This window comes from Amia ocellicauda, chromosome 11, assembly GCF_036373705.1.
Source record: "Amia ocellicauda isolate fAmiCal2 chromosome 11, fAmiCal2.hap1, whole genome shotgun sequence".
Taxonomy (NCBI): domain Eukaryota; kingdom Metazoa; phylum Chordata; class Actinopteri; order Amiiformes; family Amiidae; genus Amia; species Amia ocellicauda.
Genome location: NC_089860.1, coordinates 24,729,596 through 24,741,868, shown reverse-complemented (window position 1 = coordinate 24,741,868; position 12,273 = coordinate 24,729,596). Strand labels below are relative to the sequence as shown.

Below are 12,273 nucleotides of genomic sequence, written 5' to 3'. Positions count from 1 at the left end.
CGCGGAGGCCGGAAGTGCTGTTAGAAAGTGAACAGTGGGGCTGGCTGTTACCAGGTAGGGATGACAGAGCGACTGTGTTTGTGTATGAGGTTTCTTTTGTATTGTTAATTATGTTTAACAAGCATGGCAAAACACCGACATCCCTTTCAGTGCCTGTTCATATTTATTGGCTTTTAACTGCAATCGAAAATTGATGGACAGGAAGAGCATCTTGAGGCGTCACGGCCATGTATTTAAAATAGTATAATACGGCGATGCTGATGGACACAGACACACAGACACAGACAGACAGACAGACAGGCTGGTAGATGGTAGATGGTAGATGGTAGATGGTAGATGGTAGATGGTGCTCAATATAAATGCATGAATGGCGAAGGCTATCCGCGGTACAGCAGAGTGGCCGAACAGGTTTAGGGTGTGTGAGAGTTGTGTGACTGCCCTTGCAACTCTGTCATTGCCTGACTGTAGTGTCTGCAGACCCAGGGACAACAGACCGTCAGCCCCATTAGAGACCCGTCCTCGGCTGGGCCCGGCTGGCCTGCTGTGGTCAGAGTGGGGCTGGGTTTGTGGAGCTCTGTGGCAAAGAGCCCGTTTAGTGTTGCATGACTTCAGTATGACATCATAGTAGGAGTTAAGCCAGGGCTTCCCGACCCCTTTATACTGTGAGACCAATTTTGAACATGTCTGATTGAAAATGCTGCTATAATATTCAGATAAAATGTATAAACATAAATCACCCTGCATTTCTGACCCATTTTGTTTGTGTGTGTGTGTGTGTGACACCAAACAGGGTTGGGAGCTACAAAGTAGGGCGGTCAGCTGTGTGCGGTTCTAAAGGCTGTATGCTTTCTCTTCTGTGGTTTGTGTGTGTGCTGGCGTAGAGGGGAGCTTGCCAATGGAGTCTGCAGTGGAGGAGAGCCCCAGTGACCAGGAGCAGCTGCCCCAGGCTCTGGACCGCACTGCAGGCCTGTCTGATACCCACCAGGGGGGCCCGGACTGCAGCCCTGCCCCTGAGCCAGAGGAGGAGTGCTTCTTCGACTGTGAGGAGTCCCTGGAGGAGAGGAGGACGGGAGAGAGCAGTATGGGTGGCCCAGCAGGGAGCGAGCGTGGGACGGAAGGAGACGGAGAGCGAGAGGACAGCGAAGACGGAACAGGGAGCGAAGACGGAGAGGATGGAGAGGACCCGGACAGGGAACAGACTGAGGGGCAGGGAACAGGGGAGGTAGACGGGAGGAGAGAGCGGCCGAGGGAGCGGGAGGAGGAGGCAGAGAGATGGGAAGAGTGCGCCGAGGGAGGAGACAGAGGGGCGGAGGGGGGCGAGGAGGAGGACTTGGAGCTGAAGGAGGAGGAGACCCCCGAATTTGACGAGGAGTGCCTGAGGGAGCTGGAGAAAGAGCTGACGGAGGAGGAGAGAGAGGTGAGGCCGACACTGCGCTTTCAATGCCCCACTTTGCTCTCCCCGTGTGCAGGTGCAGCTCAGTGTGGGCTGTCTTTGATGTGTCAAATCTTCAAAGGTTTATGGAGTAAATTGGCTCTTCTGGTATCAGGAGTGGATGGATCAACTGATGTCGTTTTTTCTTTTTCTGTCAATATGCAGCAGCTTTAAATTATTGAAATAATTTCTGAAGTACAGGATTAATTCAACGTTTTAAGTTCAGAGTGTGCCATCGATATCTTAATATATGTGTGCGTACATACAGTATACATACACACACATGCTTTATGAAACAGTAGCATAAACAGGATACTCTTTGGAAGTGACGCTTGCTAAGTTGCAATTCTTGGGTGTTGGTACTGTATCAACACCCAAAAGTGTTTTTTACTTGTTTGAGGTCTTTCAAGTGAAGTGTACTGCTGAAGGCCTGGTAACCATTGTAATAAGAAGAGCAAAGTCCCTTTTTTTGTTTTTGTTCCGTTTCAGTGTTGGTGTAATGAGTCCAGCCCGTGAACAGGGTTTCTCACGGTGCCTTAGCAGGTCACATGTGTCCCTGTATCGAATGAGATAAGAGAAGCCCCACCCCTGCCTGGCTTATCTGGAACGCTGTGCTCAGTGTTGGGAGGCAGGAGCGTGTACTCGGGGCTGCACTCGTCCGATGCAGCCCACACGAAAGACGCACAAGCACAGTACCCCCCCTCCAGTAAAGGAGCTGATGTTTTTTTTTTACCTGCAGTGCATGATTAGTTATTTCTGAAGTGTCTGTCACACCGATTAGGTATCGCTCCTTGGTTGCGTCTGAGCTGCAGGAGAGTTCGGCTTTCCCACCCAACCCACGCGCGGCTGCCATACAAACCCCTCTGGGTAGATCAGGAAGAGGGAGCAGTAGGGAGAGGGAGGAATGAACTAAATTAAACTGTGTGTGAGTGTGAGAGTTTGTGAGTGAGAGAGAGTGTTTTCAGCATCCCAGGGGGCAGTGCTATCCGAAGACTGGTAGCTGGGGTGATTCCTAGCCACTTCATAGGTGTGTGTGTGTGTGTGTGTGTGTGTGATGGAAGATGGCTGTCCTCTCAGTGCCTTCAGTACAGTATAAATCAAGTCTAGTGAGCATAGCAGCATCTCAGTGTTACTGTGATGCCATGTTTGGTTTGACCCATTTAATCTCCCTGTTGGGCCGGTTTGGTTTACAGGGCAGGAGAGAGGAGAGCAGGAGGCTAAAGGAACGAGGGAATGAACAGTTCAAGAGTGGAGGTGAGCTGCACCATTACCACTGTGTTTGACCTCATTCAGTTATTTTGGCAATAAAGCCGTCCACCCAAATAAGAACAATAATGTAATGCTGGGTCTCATGGTCCAGCTAAGCTCTCAATGACTAAATCACACCCAACATTAGCAAACATTAGGCTAACTTAACTTAAAACAGGCAGAAATATAAATGGATATAAAGTACTGGCATTCTCAGTCTTGTTGTAAGATAAACAATAAAAAGTAAAATTATTAGTTCAGATATCAGTGAAGGGCCAAAGGGCTGGGCTGAACTCAGCTGGACAGCGGGGCCCCGGGACCTGGGCTGAGCAGCGCTGTGTCCCCGGGCCGCTGTGACCTCGCCTGTGTCTGTCTTTCTGCTCAGAGCACTGCGAGGCGGAGGAGGCCTACACCGCAGCGCTGCACACCTGCCCCGCCAGCTACAGCGCCGACAGAGCCATCCTGTTCTCCAACCGGGCGGCGGCTCGCATGAAACTGGTACGGCACGGGGAGGGGGGGAGAGGAGGATGGTTTGGGGCTGAGCTGTCCAGATCCTGGGAGGATTTTTACTTTTTCTTTTTCCCATTTTGCAGGATAAGAAGGAGAAGGCCATAGCGGATTGCACTAGAGGTAGGAGGAATCCTGCTTTCACTGCCTTACAATGTAGAGCTTCCCTCCCTCCCTTCCTCTTTGCGTTCCTCTCTCCATTCCTCCATCCTTTCCCCCTCTCCCATTGCCTTCTGCCTCGGTTCAACTGGCGCGTCCGTGCCATGCCGTGCTGGACACGTCTTTTGTAAAACCAGGCCATTGTAGCAAGTCTGTCCCTGTTGTGGGAGCAGCAGAGCGATTGTGGGTTTGGTTTGCGTTTCGTTTTAAAAACAGAGACGGAGAACAACACTACGAGCAATAGAGCCTGACGTGGAGAGGACTTTTGTGTCTATTTTATTCTTTCTGCTTTACATGATTGTCAACAGCTTAATAAATACACGTTTCTGTTAAGAGATATTAGGAAGAGCTAAACGTGTAGAGACAACATTATATTCAGACAAGCACTACATTAACCTTAGAAAACGTTTCCATGTGCAACAATACAAATCCAGGGAAACCCAGATCTGCTGTATTTATTTATTCATTCATTTAACTTGTAAATGGGTACACGTTAATGGAATTGTGTTGGCCTTCCTACTGATTGTCCCTGCGGATTGTCCCTGCACACCATCCACAAAACGACAGCACCATCCAGTTGTTCATAAAATATTAATAATATCGGCTGCTACCGATCCGATTATTATCCTTCAGTTTATTTTTAACTAGTCACGACACTGCACCGGTGACTGGTCCTGTGAAATCCAAGTTTTTAATACACTCGGATATTAACTGTAAGCAGTCATTGTTTCTGTACGTGGATTTCACTCCATGCTGCTAATAAAACTAATTTCTTTGTGATCCCACACGGCACTTGAGATTATATCTTCTGACATAATGTATCTGATCTCTTCCCTGTCTGTCTACAAGTCAAGCGCACACCTCCACTTCTGAAAGAGAAGTATTTCCTTAGTGGGTGTGACAGACGCTTACGTCCACGTCTGGCAGCAGATCGTTAATCGTCCACAAAACCTGGATGCGTCCAGACGCTTAAGCCAGTGGAAACACCCGTTTAAGTGTCCGGGGTCGGACGCGTCCGCCAGTGGAAACAGGGCATTCCTCTTTCCCTCCCTCCCTAAATCTTCCACCCCTTCTTCTCCTTCTTTCCTCCCTCCCTCCTTGCTTTCTTCTCTCCCTTTCTTCCCTCTGTCCATCCTTTCCCCTTGTTCTTCCTCCATGCCTTCTTCCTACCCTCCCTCAGCCCTGATCACTCACTCTGTGCTCCTCAGCCCTGGAGCTGAACCCCGAGTACCTGCGTGCGCGACTGCGCAGGGCGGAGCTGTACGAGAGGACTGACAAGCTGGACGAGGCCCTGGAGGACTACACGGCCGTGCTGGAGAGGGACCCGTCCGTCGGCCAGGCCAGGGAGGCCTGCGCGGTGAGCCTGAGAGGAGCGCTCCAGTCCTCTCACAGCTGGGTCTCCATGTGACTGTCAATGAGCAACTGATAAACACCTGGAAACATCTGCTCAGTAGTAGTAGTATTAATATGATGATAATTAGTTTTTATGCATTTTAAACATATGGATTATACTGCTGTTTCCTTAGAGGATGCTTTTGCCTGCATCTCTCTCTCTCTCTCTCTCACATGCACACATGCACAGAGCAAAGAGGCTTTGATAGAAAAGCACACGTCAGCACTTTACAGCTGCAGACTGCTGACATATATATTTTTGCATTACTCCCTCCTCCAAACTATGTCACCTTTATAAAGTTCAGATCTAACAGGGAAGGTTTTTAATATATTAAAGATTTCCATTAAACTGCCTGGATAAGTCCTGGATTTCTTGATTGGCAGATCAAAGCGTGGCAGTCGCATGCATGTGTGGGTTAGCAAACACCACCGGGTAAGCAGAGAGAGCAATTCCTTTTTTACGGGGTTTTGAAAAGGATCTCGGACTGACTGAACTCAGAGTGTGCGTCGCTCTGGGAGGGTGCTTTATCCTGTCTGGCAGTCCACAGGCAATTTCAGGCCCTCATCGCAAACGTGTGTTTATACATATAAATGTGTATCTGCAGTTTCAGGGAGGTTTTCAAGAGCAGCCTCTCCCTGTCCTTGAGGTTTGTGCTCAGGACTCTGCAGGGAGAGAAGCAGCTGAGGGAGCCACAGCAGGCAGGGCGAGCAGAGGAAAGGCTTTATAACAGTGATCTTGTAATGTTTACAGTGGTCAGTGCATTGGGTGGACTGTGGTCTCCCAGCCCCCTGCAGGTCACTGCCCTGTCCTCCCTGCTTCCCAACAGGAGTGTGTAGGTGCCTGCCTTTATCTCTTGTATGGGAAATTGTGTCCTTAATCCTCTCTTTCCTCCTCTTGCAGCGCTTGCCCAAGCAGATTGAGGAGAGGAACGAGAAAATGAAAGAGGAGATGTTGAGTAAGTTTTGCTTTGTGTCCTTTTGGTCTCTGCATCCAGCCAGTGTTTGTTCTCTCTCTTCTTTCTCTAATTTTTTTCCTCACATTTTCTTTTGTCCCCCCCATCTTCCCTTTCCCTCACATTGATCTTTGTGTCCTCATGTCTTCACCGCGCTGCCACAGGGACACACAGCCACAGACGTGGTCACATGCCCACTTACAATTACAGACGCGCAGTCGCTCACACACACACAAACAGACGTACACAGAAACACACAAACACATGCATGCAGGGGCAGCAGTATACAGCAGTGGTCAGGGCTCTGGACTCCTGAACCAAGGGTTGTGGTTTCAGTCCCAGGTCAAGGGCACTGCTGTACCCTTGAGCAAGGTCCTGTACCTAGACTGTATAAAGGGGTAATTGAATGTAAAATAATGTGGTATATTGTAATAATCATGAGAAGAAATCTATAATAATAACTCACGCACACACTGTCAGCTGCCTCCTCTCATTGGCCAGATTTTGTGGATTTCCTGTCCTGAAGGGAAATAGAGCTGTGTGGAGGCTGAGGGATCTCTCTGTCTGGTTATTCTCTCTCTCTCTCGCTCTGGGCTGTAGCAATGAGCTTGTCAATTGTCAGCCAGGGCTGTTAGTGAGATAGCCTGGCAGCAGTGCAGTTTCCACACTCGGCACTTGAGTGCAGAGCTGGACCCGCTCTGCCCCGCCCCGGACATGCAGCAGATACATATTCTGCTTTACTGCTTAATGACAGCCCAGTCCAGTCCAGAACACTGCAGCAGCATGTCCTGCGCGTGTGTCCATGTGTCTCTCTCAGGGTTCTTGCGCAGGTCTGGAAAAGTATGGATTTTAAAAAGACTAATCTCCAAACCTGGAAAAGTATGACAATTTTAATTTAAGTTTAGGAAAAGTATGGAAATCCTATTGTCAAAATAATGTATACTGAAGTCGACTGTACAGTCAGCATGTTTGCTTCATACACAGGGTTCCCGTCCTCCGCTCACTGACACACACTGCAGTAGAGGAACCTCAGCGATTTTATATTAACAATCATGAGCTACCGGGAGTCAAGTCTGTGCCCCAGAAATCTACGGGTTATATGTCATTGTTTGGAGCTAGTATCATTTAGGATCTAGTTATTTTTGTATTTAATACAATATAATTAAATTATTTGATATTACAGTTTTCAAATTGTTTCATATAAAACTTGACCAGATTTGAAATTATAGCGGACAAGTTATTGTAGGGGTGTGGGTAGGTGCTTATCTTTAGGAAAACAGTACACCTTTATCTTTAATAAGTTGTTATGGATAAATCTAAATCTAAATAAATGTGAACACCCGATTGCACAGTAATGAGAGCCCATTTTAAAGTGACAAATTGGCGTTTTGAAAACTCCACAGTTATGCAATGGAAACTGAGCTGCTGCGAGGGATCTGTTCACTTCAATTTTTCTGGGTTTTGAGAACTGAATCAAGCACACTGGTTTTGGGTCGAACTAAAATAATTTAACTATGAATAAACTTAATTAAATATATATCTATTTGCAGTCATATGAAATACAGTACACTCCCAGAGCACAGGGGAGTTATTTTGGTTGTGCAATTTCATCAAAAAGTTCAATGGGGTAAAGTTTTAAGTAATTATATAGAATATATTCATGCAGTCATAAGTATTTAATCGATTCAATAAGTACCGTCTCATTGAACGTATCTTGTAGACATTTTTTTAATACGTTTCCTTTGACACGTTTGTATTCACCTGCTTCTTAACCCGAGAGACCACACACTGGGCTGGAAGTTATTTACGGTGCGTTTAAGCCCTGTTTTGCACACTGCTCTACCGCTACAGCACTGCAGCACCGTGACTGCAAATCTCCCCAAGCCTAGACTGTGACAAAAACCACATTGGCTTTCTGCCCATTCCCTGCTAACACACAACGTTGCCACAATGGGTCTTCTTAATGTACAGTGTTAAAGATGCAGTGATTTTGGGGGGGCTGTGTACCCATTCTGTCCAATCAGGCATTTTTGTATATTAAGGGGACCGTATTTTGTTCACGAATACCATTCCCTCTTGCACTGAACAAATGCTCAGGGATGAGTCCATACTGAAGCACTTTTGGGGGTGAAGTGAGTGGAGAAGTTAATATTGTGTATTGTGTTAATGGCCATAAGGTATCACTGTTGTCCATTGTGTTCATGTCAATTTAAAAATAATTTTGTCACTAGCAAATGGTAGCAAATATGGTGGTACATTTTTGCTGGATTTGTATGAATTGCCCAGTTTTTCCTTGTAATTTGCTTCAATCTTAGCTTACAAACTGAGTTTTTAAAAGCCATTTTACAAAAAGATCTGCCCGGGGGAGCATGCTCCCGGACCACCCTAACAAATGTTGGCCCCTCGGTAACAATCATGGCCCTCTTGTGGCCCCACATTTCCAAAATCCTACAATCGCCCCTGATTATATACAAATACTTTACCACAAATGATTTGTACTTTACCACAACCAAATAATGGTAGACGTCTGGGTATGTAATTTCAATAAGTCTTTTATTTAAAGTTACTGGAGAATCTTAATCTAATATTGTTGTCAAGTGGATCAAATAGTGTGATTTTACCAACGATCAATTTAAGATAGCGATTTCTCTCTGACCTTGGTAAATGTGAGAAATAACTGCTAAACTGGTATATTTTTATCTGTGCAATGTTGTTGGATGGGAATGGCATACGCAATACGTAATGTTTAATTAAAGATGTTAATGTATTATTTGCACATTAGTTTTTTGGTTTATTGATTAGAATTGCACAATATTTGTCCAAATACTCTATAAACACGCACTTCTTTAACACAGAAAGCGGTTACAGATTTGCCTTCTTGCAAAAGCAGTTTGGAAGAAGTCTCGAAGTCTTGAATTTGTCTATGAGAAAAGGGCAAGAACCCTGTCTCTGTGTTTGAGTGTGTGTGTGCGCATTTGCATTTGGAGATGCTGGAATGTTCTGCTATTTTTATTTATTTGTTTGTTTATTCGTTTTAATGTTTTCTTTCTTTCCTGGGAGTAGTCTTGGTCCCCAATTGCAAGGCTCTGAAGATGTTCTCCGTGCCTCACGCTACTTAAATCACTTAAATCGGGAGCGAGAGGACAGACAGCAGCTGCCGGCCCAGGTTCAGTGCTGCTGAACATGCCAAAGCAAACTGCAGTGCAAAGAGGTTCAGTGTTTGTTGCATGGCTGCTTAGCAACGTTTCCTATCGATCTCACTGCAGCAGATCCTCAGAGCCACAGATATATCAAAATACAGAAATCCAAATCGTTATTTTCCTTCTCCCCAAAGCGAATCTACTGGATATGTTCTATTCTTACAACCCCTATAATGAAACAAAAGACTAGCAATAAGTATGTCTGTATTCATCTCATTAGCAAAGCCTTGTCCCATGCATATTTATCAGTTTGGTCGTTTGTTTGTTCATTCATCCGTACATGGGTTTATCTGTTTGTTGATCTATTTTTAATTCCGTCTTTTCCCCCAGTGAATGTCTAAACATAGATAGATTGGTGGCAGGCATGTGGAGAGCACACTCTTTATATAGAGAGGGCGACACGCACTCTGGAGACCAGCAGGCAGGGTGTTGATAACGTGCTGGAGAAAAGTTGGGTTTAATTAACATTTTCTTTCTTTGCAAAACTTTTCTCACTTGGTTTGGGAAGATTGGAAGTGATGTCATCTCTTGGTTGCTTCACTGGCTTCCTTCAGGCACTTGACTTGTGTTGATTTAATGAGCCTTTCAACTCTCTCTCTCTCTCTCCACCTCGTAGGCAAGCTGAAGGACCTGGGGAACATGTTCCTGCGACCTTTCGGCCTCTCCACAGAGAACTTCCAGGTCAACCAGGACAACAGCAGTGGATCCTACTCCATCAACTTTGTCCAGAACCCCAACAACAACAGATAGCATTGCAGGGGACGGGGCGGGGGGGGCATCTGCTCCCCTAAATAAACATGTTAAATAGACTCATCAACTGACGCTGAGAATGTCTTAGACACCATAGAGAGAAATTGTTTTAAGGTTTGAAGCTTCAATTATTGTTTTTTTGTTTTGTTTTAGTTTTTCAATAAAGCAAACACACGGTCTGTCCCCTCCCCCTTTATGTTGTTGCTGTAAGTTTAAATAAGCGTACAGCTAAAAGGAGAAACCAGAGAGAGGGGCCAACCCTTGTTTAACCTTGTTTTCAAGGTTAAATACGCATCTGCTGCATCACCAACAGCCTGCAATTTATTACCCATCCTCCCCACCGATTAAAAGCCTGTGTGCTTGAGAGCAGCAGTCGTGGGCTTCCTTCTCCTAGGGTTGTGTTGTGTGGGTCTGCCTCTTTCTCAGCTCTGTCTCTTCACCGCCTCATGCCTTTGTAATGAGCAGTACGGTCTGTCTTGCTCAGGGTCTCTTTGCCCCCCCCCCCGGGCCCTGGCACCGTGCCCTTTGCCAGCATGACACGCCCCACACTCCCACTGCTGCGCTGGGCTCTGGGGGCAGGTGACGCCCTCCACACCGCCTGCCAGGAGTCTGCCCGGAGCAGATGTCCCCATAGCTCTATATGTTTCCCAATCATGTCTGTGTCTCTCTTTGTCACACTGTCTCTCCCTCGCTCTCTATTTCCCATGCTGTCTGTCTCCAGCCCTCAGCAGTTGCTCTGCTCTTCCCCACACCCCACATTGCACAGCTGTCTCGTTAGTTTCTGTTTTCTAATTGTCAGTCAGGGACCGCCCCCCCTTTCTCAGCTGAACTGTGAGTTACTGCATTATATCCTACTGGGGCTGCACTGACAGAGCTGGAGCTGCGAACAGGAGGACAGGACTGATAATATAAACCAGCTCTCAGGAAAAACAATCGGAGAGTCCTCTTTATTTGGATAATTGTTAGACAACATTCTTAGAAACTCAGAAGATGAAGCACGGGTCTTATGTTCAGGTGTAGATTTTTTTTTTCCTGTATATTAAACTTCACAAATTGAAAAGAGCCAAAGCAAAAACAAATGACAGCATCACATCAAGGTGCGGATGAATCTCAAGGTTTGATTTGCAGCTTAAATATTAAGCAACTGAAGCCCAAGGGAAATAATAATAACACGAATAATACAATAATAAAAAGCAATACAGTACTGTCAATTCTACATTATAAAATATCCCTGACAAACTTTACATTTCAACATTTAAAGAAAGAAAGCCCTGTCCAGCACAATCGATGCAAGTGCTCTGCTCCGGGGCAGTTGGGGTGGGCAGTCAATTACTTCATTGATCTGGTTCTTTTATCCATTAGACATCTATCAAATAGGTTTAAGGCCTTTTTTTTAACAAGTTGGCATTGAGAGAGAAAAACTAAGAAAATCTCTACATTGCATCAATGTACCTACAACATCACACACACACAGTCTCACCTGGAAAAGAAATGGATAATGGAAACTTGTGGAGCGATAATCACTCCTACTAGCTGTAGTAGATCAGAGACTGTAGTCAAATACAGAAGTATCAAATAAATGCGATTAATAAGCTGATCCAACAAGTTGAGTAACTGGGAGGTCAGTGTGGCCTGCAGGGTTGGAGAGCCCCGGGAGAGGAAGGACGCCGTGGACGCCACATGGACAGCCAGCGTGGCGAGGGATGAGTCAGGACCTTTACGTTGGCAAGTTCCGTTTCAAAATGAAGGTGCGCATGATCTTACTTCAGTTCCGAAAGCAGCCGGTTCAGGACGCAGGCTGTCTTTCCTCAGGGGCCTCGGCAACTGTTCACAGAAGAGTTTTTTTCTGCAGTAACTCCATAAATAGACACGCACACATACAGATATATACCTTAAAATTAGATTTGGTTTCCCATTACATCTTTCGAATTGCACTCTAAATTCGGCATCTGAAACGAGCTCCGCCACACAGCCCAGAAACGCCACATAACCTAAAGAAGAACAGTTACGGCCGTGTCATTGTAACCTTTCTGCTGCTGTGAAAATAACAATTAGAGAGAAAATAAATAAATAACGATTGCCATTTGACATCTGTTACTATAGCTACACAGAGAAAGTGTTCTAGAATTCAGAATAGCTTAAAGGATTCCAGGCTGCAGTAAAATAATAAAGAAAACAAAAACATGACCTCCTAACATGACCTTCATTTCAATGAGACCAAACGGAATGCCAGCAGTGTCGTAAACAATGGTTGGAATTCCACACTTCACTAAATAATAATAATAATAATAATAATAATAATAATAATAGTATCAATAGGGTTGCTAATAAAGGATAGATACTGCCCTGTCTTGAAGGACTTGGACCTTTTCCCTGGTTTCCCAAGCCCCTGCACAGGCCAGTAACGGGTGGCAATGGTGAGAGACATTCAGTGACTCACATTGAGCCTGACCACACCAGTTCAGAGACTGGTCTGAACCTACAACAGGCACACTCCCCAGTCCAGTCTTGAGATTTAAGAACTGTGTCACAAACCCTCCTGTCCCCCTGCCTCAATTCAAACTTGCAGGAGAGCGAAATCGAAATTAATAAAAGCATTTCAACAGCTGGCACAGGTAACAAACTTCACAAA

The 12,273-nt window shown here is 45.7% G+C and overlaps 1 protein-coding gene across 1 annotated transcript; it reads left to right on the top strand.

The window, feature by feature from the left end:
• ttc1 (tetratricopeptide repeat domain 1) lies at positions 1-9,820 on the top strand. Its single transcript, XM_066717089.1, has 8 exons — positions 1-54; positions 882-1,417; positions 2,626-2,686; positions 3,066-3,178; positions 3,274-3,310; positions 4,555-4,703; positions 5,640-5,694; positions 9,508-9,820. The coding sequence occupies exons 2-8, from the start codon at positions 896-898 to the stop codon at positions 9,639-9,641; spliced, it is 1,071 nt and encodes a 356-aa protein (XP_066573186.1). The 5' UTR covers positions 1-54; positions 882-895; the 3' UTR covers positions 9,642-9,820.
• The last annotated feature ends 2,453 nt before the right edge of the window (positions 9,821-12,273 follow it).

Coding starts and splice junctions, on each gene's coding strand:
- ttc1 (XM_066717089.1), top strand. CDS start 896: ATGGAGTCTGCAGTGGAGGAGAGCCCCAGTGACCAGGAGCAGCTGCCC. Junction 3,311..4,554: donor CATAGCGGATTGCACTAGAG/GTAGGAGGAATC, acceptor TGTGCTCCTCAG/CCCTGGAGCTGAACCCCGAG. Junction 4,704..5,639: donor AGGCCAGGGAGGCCTGCGCG/GTGAGCCTGAGA, acceptor CTCCTCTTGCAG/CGCTTGCCCAAGCAGATTGA.